At 42.5% G+C, this 14,417-nt stretch overlaps 1 protein-coding gene across 6 annotated transcripts in view; it reads left to right on the top strand.

Annotated features, from left to right (window-relative positions):
- ZNF407 (zinc finger protein 407) overlaps positions 1–10,727 on the top strand; it is a 1,626,307-nt gene extending 1,615,580 nt beyond the window's left edge. For all 6 annotated transcript variants that reach the window (XM_085606953.1, XM_085606956.1, XM_085606954.1 and 3 more), the window contains one exon: positions 8,444–10,727. In XM_085606953.1, the coding sequence (XP_085463079.1) occupies positions 8,444–9,819 (1,376 nt within the window). In that variant the 3' untranslated portion in view covers positions 9,820–10,727. The remainder of the gene's footprint in view (positions 1–8,443) is intronic.
- The last annotated feature ends 3,690 nt before the right edge of the window (positions 10,728–14,417 follow it).

The raw sequence follows: 14,417 nt of genomic DNA, 5'->3' as shown, positions 1-14,417 counted from the left end.
GGGAAAAGAAAGAAAATAGTTAAAAAAAAAAAAAAAAAGTGCTAATGACGTGGCTTGATAAATACCAGCTCTACAGAAAAACAGTCTTCCTGGAATGGAACCCGTTCTCTGATCACTGCTGCCTCCCAAAATGAAACACCTCCAAGTAGTCGTTTCGAAATGAACTGCCCTATCATCGCCTCCACTTTACTACTTTTTTTGTAGTACGTTTGCTAATTCGTTTGAAATTCGCAATGAGCCTAGTATGCACGATTTCCCCAAACAGAAGCGTTTTTCCATTTCAGTGCTCCTTAATAGCTTGACTTTAACTTTGTTTTGTGGTGTTTGTATATTTTGCTGCTGTAGTCACTGGGCTCCATTTTACTACCAGGAGAAGAAGTGCAGAGGTCCTCGACTAGCACGAACCAAACAATCAGTTACACCACAGTTCCCAGTGCATAATATCTAAGCATTGGTACCAGGTCTTCTGGCCTTTAAGTCTGCTTATTTGTGACTACAAACAAGGGCAACTTTGCTAAGCAATGTCTATGTTACCCTCAGGTCCTCATGTTGACGTTCTCGGTTGAGGTGCTCTTGGTGGTCCAGTTAAAATGTTCAGTTGCCACCATGGTGCACATTAGTTTAAATGACACATGAACATCTGTGGAGCCTAACATTAATTCATTATTGTTGAAATTAAAAACATTTCCTTGGGTGAGTCTTTTACAGTCTGGTTGAGGCTGTTAGCTTTTATAGGGGCCATTTTTCAGAGCAACACCAACAGCACTCGAAGGTATGAAAATGCTGTTTCAAATGATGAGCGTACAATCACATTGATGAACTGAGATCAAACCGCTGGGTTGTGCTGGAGAGCGGGGTTCAGATTTTGGAATAGTTAAGCTTGTTCACCACCCTTGTGACATTGCCGGTATAGTTTACTTTAAGGGCCTGAACTGACCAATTACACCATTGGATTCAAGCAGACATTGAGTGGTTTCAAAAGCATGGGATCTGCAAGCCAGCTCTAAACCCAGAAAAAAAACCTGCCAAGTGGTCAGTAGTTCCAGAAAGAGTTTATAATGAGGTTCATATTTGCACATCTCGTGTTGTTTGGAGTGCAGCAATAGCACACTAACTTTACATGCACATTTGTGTATGTAGCTGTATTTGGTGCCGGCTCTCAAATCATCCTATCTCCCCAGCGCAGGACTAACCAAATATTCCTCTGCATCTGTTAAGCAGAAATGTGCAGGAAAATCTATGAAGGTCATTTCCATGGTTTGCTTTATGGAAAACACTGCTGTGAAGTGGTTATTTGCTTTGTGTCTTTGCTTCCTGTCCCTCTTGGATACTGAGCCCCACCGCTTGCATCATTCACATTGGCAGTGCCCTGAGAAGTGCAAAGCCGCTGGAGGAAGACACTGATATGAGCTCTGTGCTCTCCCGCATCATAGCACTGCCAAAAATTAAATCAGTTGTACTATATTACTTAGAAACTGATCAAGGCTGTACATTGCTATTTTTCCCTAGCTTTTTCGACGAGTACTACAATTCTGCTGTATAGTCCCCTGAACAGAAATGAGAATTTAAAAAAAATCTAAACATAAACTCAGTTTGAATTTGTGAAACACTTTGTGGGGCTGTGGTCGATCAGGGCAAGACATAAGGCAAAAGTTTAAAAAACATATCCTGCTATGATCTAATTTGAAGCAAGATAAAATAATGACTGTAGAGCCCAGTCTTCAGGGTCACTTGTAGCACTTGCAACTGTCTCTATAGATCTCTGTATGTTCTCTGTGTAGAAATGTTTGCAATTTCCTTGACTGCTTGCCTGCTGGATGGTGAGATGTGAAATTAGAAGAACTAGCCACACACCGTGCTCTTTTTCAGCTCTCTACATTGTGCATTGCACCCTGATAAATCCTTCAACTGTCTTATGGACATGAAGGCAATTAAACGTGGGGTTCACACAAACTCTTAGACCTAGCAGAGCAGCCTCTTCCAAAGATGTACTTCAAATCTTTGAATTAAATTAATAAAGCTTTCCGTCGTATGCATCAATTAGTTCTTAAACTTCAAACTGCATAACGCCATGCTCTCCACCGAACCTACCCCTATTCGATGCCCCCCTCCTTTGACCCTCCCATTCGTAGTTCAGGCGAAAGAATACCTGATGAAAAATTCATATTTGCAATTTGAAGTAAATTCATAAAGGCATTCTTGGTTTGTCTCCTTTAACACGCTCTCCCTTTATCCCCAAAATATATTTGTTTTGGAACAATGCCTGGCTTCACTTGCTGACTAAATGAAAGTTACAGATTTTAGCAGTGTTCAACATGTTTATTAAAAAGTATAAAACGTGATTGTTGACATAATTTCTGCAGTTTATTATCATCTGCAAAATGTGAGAAACCTACAACTTTTAATCACTAGTCAAAGAATGTGAAATTGCTGGAACGGACATATCTCACTAGAGTTTGAATCCGTGTTAGAGTTTACAATCATATCACTGCGGTATGTGCAATAACCCACTTTTCTATCTTACTACAAGTGGAACCTATGGCCAGTATGCCACAAACAATTCTTTTGACTATGTGTATTATCCAATTGAGCTTTCTCATTGGGTTCAGAATCTTTGGCCCGCAGGATACAGATTGATCTCTGCATGGACTTTCTGGCTGTTTGTCTCAAACATGGGAAGAATGCTGACATAAACCACAGCACACAGTCTTTTTGGGATTTGAAAAGTATCCATGATGCATTGGGCATAGCATTGTACTAGGGATCCCGCCTCCTTCCCCAATAAGCAGGAGATAGTTTTCAAATCCACACTAATGATCCTTTCCAGGAGCCCTTTCCAGAACCGAAACCCTTCAGTAGAGCTGAAACCTAACCTTCTAGCAGGTAGAACTAAAGTCTAATCTTCTTGCAGGTAGAGCTCAAACCTAACCTTCTAGCAGGTGGAGCTGAAACCTAACCTTCTGGTAAGTGGAGCTAAAACCTAACCTTCTTGCAGGTAGAGCTCAAACCTAACCTTCTAGCAGGTGGAGCTGAAACCTAACCTTCTGGTAATTGGAGCTGAAACCTAACCTTCTTGCAGGTAGAGCTCAAACCTAACCTTCTAGCAGGTGGAGCTGAAACCTAAACTTTTGGTAAGTGGAGCTGAAACCTAACCTTCTTGCAGGTAGAGCTCAAACCTAGCCTTCTAGCAGGTGGAGCTGAAACCTAACCCTCTGGTAAGTGGAGCTGAAACCCAACCTTCTGGCAGGTGGAGCTGTAACCTAACGTTCTGGCAGGTAGAAAACGGTCTACAAATAGACAGTAGCATCCGCTTTTACTGGGATCGTAAAACACTCGGTCTCAAAAACAGAATAAGGAAAAAGATTACCAAAAACAACTTGTTGGAAACGAGTGTGTTAGATTTTTAGATCTGTTGCCATTGCGGGGACACACTGAAAAACTCGTCTAAATCCCTACAGACCCTCTGCAAAAAGATTAGTAATTATTCTGCCTTGACAATCATGCTGGTTTTTCTCAGTCATGATGAAGTATCAATTAAAGCCATACGGTGTCAGCTATGCAACTTTTACCTCTGCTAATTAACACCTTTAGCACGTTCACAAGACTTTTATACAAGAAGCCTAGTTTCTGTTTTTAGCTGCCCTTCCATCCTCCTACAGTAGATTAAATATTATTCCGTACTTGTGCAGGGTAAGGCCAGGTTAACCGGTCAGCAATGGTTACTTTTTAACAAAATGTATAGGAAAAAAGAAGCTTGAGAATGGCTTTCCTAATCGTTTCCATCCACTTTGACCTCTGTGTATTGTTAAGGTGGTGCTTTGGAAGCCCTTTGGGTTTAGTCTTTAATTGATGGCCAGTTGAATAATAAACCTATGCCATACACTGTAGTTGATTCGAGGAAAGATGTATTGCAAAGTACTGGATGTGTCAAACTTGTCCGACAGCCGGAAGCAGCATGGAGTATCTGCAGAATCGACGAAGTACTATGCACCAATTGACCCTTAACAGAATGTCCTTAAAAGTGTTTAGTTTCTACCTAAAGCTGGTTTTAAGTGTCAGCCCATACAGTTGCCCCTGTAAGTCATTCCAGAGTGTGTGGCAGCCTTGTCTAAGACTCATGCTTTCTTAAATAAGTGATGGAAGCCCAAATGCTGCAGAACAGTGGAAAACATAAACAGGCATTTTATATTTTTTCGTCTTTTCTGATGTTGTTAGGCCTTACATCTCCATTTGACTGGGAAGGTGAAGGGCCAGCATAAAGTGAATGCATGAGCGGCTTCTGGTGAAATACTTCTGCTGCATTCAGAGGAGTGGTGCATCTTGAATTGGGTGTGAGTTGGAGCTGCCAATCGGGACAAGACACGCCAGAGGAGCAGGGTGCTGGCAGCCATAGAATGCTCCTGCTGTTGGCCTGTAGAGGTGGCTATTGCCCACAAATAGATCATTCTTGTTGCCCGGCCAGCACTGAACGCTTTACTCTGAGTGCTAATAGTGAATAACAGAGAGTAAACGAGGGGCACTGAATGCTGTAGTTATATTATTACACAGCTTAAGATGTGGCATAAGCTCACAAGTGTCGTTCTGGACTATCAATAGATGAGCGCTGTAGCCTTCAGGCCGACTCTGATAAAGTGTACTGTGTCGTTCTGGACTATCAATAGATGAGCACTGTAGCCTTCAGGCAGACTCTGATAAAGTGTACAATAGCCCAGTTGAGTGGTCGCTGTCATCTGGACAGTTGACTTTAAAGAACTACACTGAGGAACAGCAGACCAGGTCCTACTGGATATTGCCCCAGGAAATTGGAGGAAAAGGGTCAAAGATTGGATTTGGTGGTGTTGACGGAGTCCACATGTCAGCCACCTCCTGAGTTTCGAGTGTAGAAACTGTTGTCTGCCCAGACTCAGACTAGAATTGGTGATCGTGATTAGTGGAGATGAGTGATTGTTACATTGATTTGTATCATTTTTTCTAGCTGTATTAAAATCCTATCACTTAATTGCTAGAGTTCCCTGGCACCACTGTGTCATACTTTAACAAGTGTGGTGTTAATGATTGTAACAGATATTTAATCATTGCATCAGATGTGCTAGAGGTAGCTTGTCCTGAAGAACATCCATGGGTTCTGTGGGATTGGGTGTGAAACTTGAGACTGCGTAACTTCCATCAAGTGTGTCCTGCTCCTTTGTACCTGCAACTGCTACCTGAAGAAGTAATTTTAAATGTGGCATGTTTTCTGAAATCTGTCTAGAGATTGCGGAAAACTTGTGACTGATATTATCATTGGGTTGTAAGAGTCTGGATATTTATTTATTTTTTAAATGTGTGGCTTATTGTCTTTGCTTGCACATTTTAATGGATTTACTACTGTATTTTCCTTTTATGGTTTTTATGCAAATAACCGAATAAAGCGTATTTTATTTGATTGATTGACTGCGTAGTTTAAGATTACTGTGGTGGGAGGAGCACTGGGGCTTCGTTTTCCTGGAACTTCAATGTAAACCCACTGCTGGCAGCAGAGAAGTGGTATTTGGTGTGGTTGGTTGGGGTATCTGGGAGCCCTGTGTGCATTAAAGACTCAGCTGCATATCGTACACTCCTTTAATATATGTTCATCATTGACGGATGTGACTGTACTACAGGCTTCCTTTACATGTGTTTCAGGACCTTCATGAATGAATTCTCTGAGCTCAGTGCAAATCCAAGGTATATGGGTTGATCATGCTGGCCCAAAGCTGCAAAAATAATGTGTGTGATTAACTTATGCAGCAGATCTGTGCATTGTATGAAAATGTTTGGAAAAGCATCCTAAACATCTTACATTTGTGATAGTGATGCAAGAACTTAACTAGCTTAATTCATTTGATGAAGGCGATCTTGTGGCATATAGGCAAATGGGTTTTCAGACCTTAAATGTTCCCGACATTAAAATGGTGGCTTCATGAAGATATTGTCTTGTCTTCTGGTTGAAAGAATCAGTTGCTAATTGTTGAGAAGATCCTGAAACTCTGGAGGCTGTTGACTTTTATTCAGGCTACCTACATTTCCTATAGGATGACTTTGTAAAGAATTACCCTAGATTCCTAATCTAGTTTTGTTGTGATCTGAGAAAGGATAGTGTCCTGTCAAGCAGCCTGGAAAGAGGAAACACTTATGTTTATTTGAGTTATATTTCCCTGAAAGGAACTTTGAAGGAATCTCTTTTGCCCTCTCAGATTGAGGTTTAAAAGACTAATTTATTTAGTGATACTGATGACAACACTGGTGTAGGTACAGAATTGGGCTGCAGCACCTTTTGGTGGGTTGGATGATTCTGACCCATAAAGTTGTGGACCTTATTTCACTCCCCTGAATGAGCGGAGTTATGACTTCTACATCCCAGATATATTAGTGCATCAACTTGCAATGCAATGAAACTTTAATAGAAATTCCTTGGAAGAGGTGCTATATATATATGTATCTATCTATATATAAACATTTTATGGTGGGGGTGGTGGAGATGCTACTAGATATGGGGCGAATGTTAACTTTGATGGTGCTAAAATGTAACTTCAACATCCTAAACAATGGAATTTGCCTCTTCTCTGTGCTAATCCCTTATACACTAGTGATTAGTAGATTGGTACGTCATGTTTTAATTGAAGTTGGTAGTGGGGTATTCTAGAGGTAGCTAGCTAAGTGAACGATGAGGTAGAAGTAAAAGGGTGAGGCGATAAAACAAGAGCAGTTGTAGAGTCAGGAGCCACAGCTTGGAAATCAGTGAATATATGTAAATAATGGTTGTGTGTGGTGGATTTGCACAGTCCAAGGCACTGTAAATGAGTATAGTGTGTTTTGGATGATATGATTGAGATTAGGTCACAATAGAGAATCTGTAGTAGCGATGCAGTGTGTTATCAAGCAAGTGATTAAAGCAATGGTCTGATAGATTAGTTGGGAAGGAGATCAAAAAGAGACTGTGATGATAGAAAGTAAGCGATTGTTCTCACTGAAAACGTCTATGGTAAATACCAGATGTGGAATCTGGTTATTCACTGCCATGACTTAGCAACAGTAAAAGATTTTGCTTCTCTGGAGTTTTTTGCTGAGGCTTTTGCTGGGTGTTCCAGATAGTGGGTATGCACCACAGGCCTGGCTCCGTTCCACATGGACTGATGCTCATGTTACGTTTTAAAGTTTATATCAATTTGTAAGTTTAAACTTATGAGCTGAACTGCACAATTCATCTAGAGGACTTTGCTATTATACGTTTGCCCAACCCATATTTTAATATTTTATGTAAGAGTTATATTGTACTTTTATATTCGTATGACCGAAATAAAGTCTGATAAAGTATAAAGTCTAGCAGCAGTAGGAAACAAAAGTTGAGAGTCTGTGGATGCAATGATTGGTTTCTGCTCCATAGGAGACCAGAGAGCACAGCTACATGAGGAGAGAGGCGGGGAAGGCACAGGGTAGTGGATATGGATGGCAGGAGGCCAGGTATTTTTCTTTTTTACAGTTGGGACAGGGAGTAGAGGCCATGTTATATATGGCTCCCCCATTTCTGTGCCCATGCATAGCAGTTCAAAGCAGGGGCAGATACATTTTACAGGCGTATATAACATAAAGTTATAGTTGGGTAAAAGTGGATCAGAGGAGTGTTTTCCATGTTGGGGTGCTAAGTGGTATCGTAGTTGTCTATTGGATGTTAGTCAGAACCCCTTTGTGAAAAAACATGTTTATGATTCGCTGTAAACTGTCTATAGTTCTGTTTGTAGGCCAAGAGTTTGTGAAAGGATAGATGAGGATTGTAGCAGACTGGGAGTGGAAATGATCTATTATAGCAACAGCCAATGTCAATTAGCTTAATTGTTATTGGGAAGGCCCAAAGGTGCAGCCACTTTTAACCATGCTGTCTTTGCTCTAACCTGAGTCTTAATATTAACCTAGCTCGGGGAAGCTCTGCCATTACATTGTACCAGTTAGGGAAACAAAATCATTAGTCCTACACATGTTGTTTTTGCACCCATTACAAATAGATCAAATACAAATTAATGAAGTGCTGCTTCACTGTCACATTGAATGATTTTGCTGATAAGGTGATAAAATATCTGTGGCGCTACAGATGGTAGGAAAACGTGCAGATTAGATCAACCTGACTGTCTTTGTCATTGATATAAAGTTTTTAGAATTATTAAAAACAACAGCTTAACAAACTTTGGCAATTGCAAAACGGGAATGGCAATCCAGTTTTGAGTTTGACACAAATTCATTAGATGATTTCAAATTTGACTGTAAAGAAATATCTTTATTTTTTTACTAATTTTCAGCAAAAATAAAATGTAAGTGGGTTCATAAAAAAGGATGCCCTATTGTTCCTTCGATAAACTATTTTGAAGATTAAACACATGCCTCTGTTTACAAATCACATAACAGACTTTTTTATTTCTTGTTTTTTTAGGTATCGTCTCAAAGTCTTACGAATGTCGACTGAAGGGCCAAGGTGCAACCTTTGTGGAGACTATCAGCACTTTCGCTACCACAGAAGAGAGCTGCCCAATTAAAGAAGAACCCATTACGAGTGAACTTGAAGAATCCCAATCGCCTGAACAAGTGCAGCAAGTTATAATTTTTCAAGGGTTTTCTGAGGAATATGGTGGTGATTTTGCCATTGATGCCTCTGTTGAGGAAACTGCGGCTGCTACCCTTCAAACTTTAGCAATGGCCGGTCAAGTGGCGAGTGTCGTCCATATTACAGAGGATGGTCAAGTCATAACAACGACTCAGAATGCTTCGCACGTGGGTGGTATGATTCCGGGACAGATCATCAGTGAGCATCTGCAAGATGGGAGCACCCAAGTGGTAGTAGTTGAAGGCCCAGTAGGAGAAGCAGATGTTAATGAGTCTATTGCGTTTGAGACAGTTACGAATTCCAGCAGCACGGTAGTCCAACAAGTCATGACCCAGAGCGTTTTAGAGGAGTCCGCATTGCAAACCTCGGACTCCACTTCAGCGCTTGATGCCTTACTTTGTGCTGTAACTGAGTTGGGGGAGGTGGAAGAGAACAAAGGGCACCAGCTCAGAACAGAGTCTAATCAGGAAGATGGCTTGGCAGACCAAAATGCCACTGGCATTTCTAATGAAATAGAGACACATGAAATGGAAGTCTTCCATGATGTTCAAGAGCGTCCGATTATTATGGAATCAGGGACTGAAGTAACACAAGTCACTCATCCAGCCACCATCTTTACATCTCAGGAATCTGCTCAGGCTGCCTTCAGGAAAATGGTCCAGGGAGTGCTTGAGTTTGCAGTTTGTGATTCAGTTGCAGCAGACCAGCTGATGAAGGAAGGAGTCACTCAAGTTATTTTGAACAATGAAGGAACTGTGCATATGCTCTCTAGAGAAGGCTCTCGCTTAATGATGCGAGACACAAGTGGTCGCGCTCTCCAACTTGGAAGTCAGCACATGAACCTAGTTGAATCTGATGGGGAAGTTTCACAGATCATAGTCACAGAAGACATAGCCCAAGCTATGGTTCAGGGGTCCAATGGAAGCTTCCCGGAAGGCACAACACATTATTTTGTAACAGAACTACCACAAGAAGATGTACAGGATGAGGCTGGCATATATTCTCATACAGTGATAGAGACAGCGGAGTCTCAAGAGATTCTGCAAGCTGGCACTGTTGTGGATAGTCACAATTTATCTGAAGACGGGATAGATCAACAGGTAACAAATGTGGTTGTCTATACAGAGGTTAACTCCCAAACAGCGAATGCAGATAGCCAGGATGAGCAGCAAGAGACTCAAGCGGGTGACGCAAAGCAGGCCTGAACATTGACTGCCTGTGGTGGACAAAGTGGCCCCTGAAATAGCTTTGTAAATGCTGCAAGAAATTGTTCAGACGTATCTTAGTTCCAAAATTACCCCCTTTCTGTGACTGAAAAAGCCTACTGCGGGAAAACAGGTCTGGCAAACTACATGCTGTTCTCCTGATTACACAAATCAAAAGGCACCCCAACAGATTTCACCCTAAAGAGGCAAAACTTGAATTATTGTTAGAAGGTGGCCCTGATTTTGCTACCTGCTAGCTGTCAGTGTTTTATACAATTGAAAGTAAAACACGAAATTCTAATTTGTTTAACGAATTCTGCCACTGCAGATGGGTGTACTTTCACGCTGATGTTTAGGTTGTGATCTAAAATTGTGAACCAGTTTTCTGCAGAAGATGTGAAATAGTCCACAGTGCATTGTCGCTTTTCCTATTCTGCGACATCGAGCTGCTCTGAAGGTTGCTTCATGGAGAAACCCTGGATTTAAGGGAAGTAGTCTTTAAAAATTGACAGCTAAAACATGCCAGCCTTCTTCTATTCCACGTCTTTTATGGGACAGACCTGTATTGGAAGACCTAGAACCCATCGCCTTCAGATGGATTCCAGGGCCAAGCGCCTGTACATTATACATGTCAAAATGTACAACTCAGTTTATTACGCAAGTGCTTTGTATGAAAATATTTATTATGTTTCTTGGTTTCCTCTAAAGTCGGTAAAAGCTACACACAACCTACCACCAGATCTACTATGACCTGTAACGATAAACTGGCCGTGATTGTAAAAAAAAAACAAAAAAAAACCTTTTGTCTTCTAATGCACTTGCTGTTGTTTCAGAAATTTGGAGAAAGAAGACATATTCTTTACTTTTTTTTTGTTTTCTTAACAATAAAAAGCTCTGAGTTCAAAAAAGGGTTCCAATGTCTGACTTGGTGAAACTACTGCTGCCTCAAAAAACACAAAGTTGAAGCTACTTTTTATCAGCTTTTCTGTGTGCCTGTCAGCTCTCCTCTCTAGTTATATTTAAATGAATCAGCGATAATATGTGACCTTGCACAAACTGAGTTTCATGTTGGATACTCATATGAATAAACGTCCACTGCACATTAATTTAGCTGAACTAGGAGCTGAAAGCAGTCCTGGAACATTTCGAGTATCAACCACACAGCACAAAGCGAGCTTAATAAGCACCCCCCCCCCCCTCTGTAGGGGGTTAGAAGGTGTTCTTCTCCGAGATATAAAATAAATCTTGTTGAACAATTCTTTTTGCAACACAGTTCACCAACTACATTGTGAAATACCTTAGAATATTGATAGAAGGCCATATCACACTCAACAATACTGCAAGGTTTCCAATAAATAAATGTGAGAAATTCATTTTGAGAGGTTAGAGGGCAATCAGAAGTTACAATGCCCCATCTGTGACATTTGGGGTCTGTCCTCTCTTGTGTCTTGAGGCCTCCATACTGCGGACCCTCAAACTGATTACCAAATACCCGTTTTCCCACCCATGTTTTGTGCAACGGGAAGGATGAAAGATGGCAGCTCTCACCAAATTTGAGGCACATCTTCTCTTGGAGTCACGTTCCACCCACCCAATGCTATTATTGTCCCTCAAAAATTTCAATTAAACCTCCTGTGGTGAATGGAACCCAAATTGTGTCTCTCCTGGTCCTATATGGTAACATCCTCTGAGCTAATTAAAAGGTTGTTTTTGCTAGAACAGCTACACAGACCGTAACCCTCTAACTTCCTCCAGCACAAGAAACCTGATCCCACAGAAATGGGCCTATTGTGTTTAGAGGTCTTTGGTTGACAGGGTCTTAATTTTGATATCCAAGCCCACCATTTTGTATACAAGGCATTTACCCTGACTTTTGTATCATATGTCAATCTGGAAATACAGTAGAGCACAACTTACACATGTATTGTACAGTGAAAAAAGTACACGCTTCACTAGTCATAAAATGAGATGGTGCAATTCCTTTTGCTTTGCAGATCATGTTACTTTTTGTCTGTGCCCCATCTGTCACGGAGGCTACCTGTATGCAGCTGTTCAGCTGAGTTAGTAACCAGTCGTCTTTGCTCAGCCGATACCTGTGCACATGTTTGTTTATGCTTATCTCTTGTCACACAGCCTGTTTAGAGCTCGTTACTCCAGTTGCACAGTGGCTGACCTTGTTTTAAAAACTGGAAGTTACTACTCATCTGTTTCCTTGGAGCATTACAGTGGGTAAAACTCCATTTGGTGGTCATGTGTCACAGAAGGGGTTAAAAAGAAAATCAGAGGTCCAACAGCAAAAAAAACCTCCGAGTTTTTATGGGTTGGAACCAGAATTCCCTCAAAAAGTAAAAAGAAAAATATGGCTGAAAAAAACGCAGCGATTCTTTTGTGTGTAACCCGTCTTTATTTTCAGTAATGCAGAGAACATTCAGTGGAACAAGACCTAGACAAACCATGTTAAACATAATCCCAGAATGTCAACAAAGGGCGTGCAGGACAACCGCTGCAATGTCAGTTAACTAGGACATTACTAAAAGTGATAGCTGAGTAAAGAACCAAAATGTCAGGAAACAGAAGCATGCGTGTCAATAAATGCAAATAGGAACATACCTATATAAATATATTATACTAAGCAAGACAATGACGATGAGCAAATAAGAGAGATGATATGGCCACAAACACGGCAATAAGACATGGTAAAATATTCAACGCAGACACACATATAACTATACACAACATGGATCCTGGAAAAGGGGGTATCAGTTGAAATAGAAATGGAGAGTAAAGGACTTTAGACGGGGTAGATTATCTTAAGAAAGGAAGAGAAACAATGAGAAAAGGGGGGATTAGTTAATTCAATCTACAAAGAATGCGACGAATGACAGACAAGGAATGAACACAGGATAAGACGGAAAGGTGATCAAGTAGTCAGTCAATCAATCAGGGATTTATAGTGCGCACTACTCACCCCTGAGGGTCTCAAGGCGCTGAGGGGGGTGTGGGCAGCTCCGTGGTCATCAGAAGAGAAAGGTCTTGAGGTCCTTTCTGAATAGGTGCAGTGTCGGGCTTCGTCTAATGCTGAGGGGGAGTGCGTTCCAGGTCTGGGCCGCGATGTAGCAGAAAGATCTGCCACCTGCTCTGGCCCTGTGGATGCGGGGGACAGAGGCAAGGGCAAGGTCGGCGGACCGGAGGTTTCTCTTGGGGGCGTGGAAGGATATACGTTCGTTGAGGTATTGGGGTCCGGTGTTATGGAGGGCTTTGTAGCTGTGAGGAAGCAGTTTGAATTTTATTCTTTTTTCGACTGGGAGTCAGTGGATGTTGCGAAGGTGCTGGGTGATGTGGTTGTGTCATGGGGTGATGTGGTCGTGTAGGGGGATGCTGAGGACGAGTCTGGCTGTGGCGTTCTGGATGGTCTGGTGCTTGCATTCCCGTAGTCCAGTCTGATGGTGATGAGTGCATGGGTGACAGGCTTCCTGGAGTCGGGGGGATCCATTTGAAGGTATGCAGAGGGTGTTGAAGCATGTGGAGGGCACAGCGTTGATATGGCGATTCATGGTGAGTGAGGAGTCGAATATGATGCCGAGGTTGCGGGCGTGGTCCGTAGGGGTGGGTGGGTTTCCAAGGGCAGGGGGCCACCAGGTGTTGCCCCATGCAGAGGGGGTAAACCTGAGGATGAGGACTTCCGTTTTCCCCAAGTTGAGCTTATCCAGGAAGCAACGTCCTTTATTCCTTCTTGAAAACTGTGTCTGGTGATGTTGGGTCCCTTGGTGAGGGAGAGCATGAGCTGGGTGTCGTCAGCGTATGATACTGTGTTGAGTCCGTGTTTTCTGACAATGGTTGTGAGGGGGGCCATATAGATTTTGAAGAGTGTGAGGCTGAGGGAGGATCCTTGGGGTACTCCGCATCTGATCTCTGTGAGTTCGGAGAGGAAGGGCGGGAGTCTTATTCTTTGTGTTCTGCCTGAGAGAAAAGATTGAAACCAGTCCAAGGCAGTTACCTGGATACCGGCGTCGTGGAGTCTGGCGGCTAGTGTGCGGTGGGAGACAGTGTCGAAGGCTGCTGAGAGGTCTAGTAGTATGAGGGCTGCAGTGTGGCCTTGATCGGGGAGGCTGCGGATGTCGTCAGTGGTGGCTATGAGGGCGGTCTTGGTGCTGTGGTTCCTCGGAATGGGGATAGAGAGGAGTCGAGGATGTTGTTTTCTATGAAGTGCATTAGCTGTGTGTTGACGACTTTCTCAATGACTTTGGCGGCGAAGGGGAAAAGAGAGATGGGCCTGTAGTTCATGAGTTCAGTTGGGTCTGCCGTCGTTTTCTTTAGGAGGGGTTTGACTTCGGCGCGTTTCAAGTCGTCGGGGAATGTGGCTGTTTTGAAGACAGAGTTGATTGTCCGTCGTAGTTCTGGTGCAATGGTGGTTGTGACCTTATGGAAGATGTGTGGCGGGCACGGGTCAGTGGATGATCCGGAGTAGAATTTTTTCATAGTCTTTGCGGTGTCTTCTGTGGTGACAGGGATCCAGGTGAAGAGGGTTGGCTGGGTGGGGGGCTCGCTTATGGACGGTGTAGGGTCGGTGCTGTGGTTTTGGTCGTCGAAGTTGTCGT

The sequence above is a fragment of the Triturus cristatus genome, chromosome 5_2 (assembly GCF_964204655.1).
Source record: "Triturus cristatus chromosome 5_2, aTriCri1.1, whole genome shotgun sequence".
Classification (NCBI taxonomy): Eukaryota; Metazoa; Chordata; class Amphibia; order Caudata; family Salamandridae; genus Triturus; species Triturus cristatus.
This window is presented reverse-complemented; position numbering and strand designations above follow the sequence as displayed.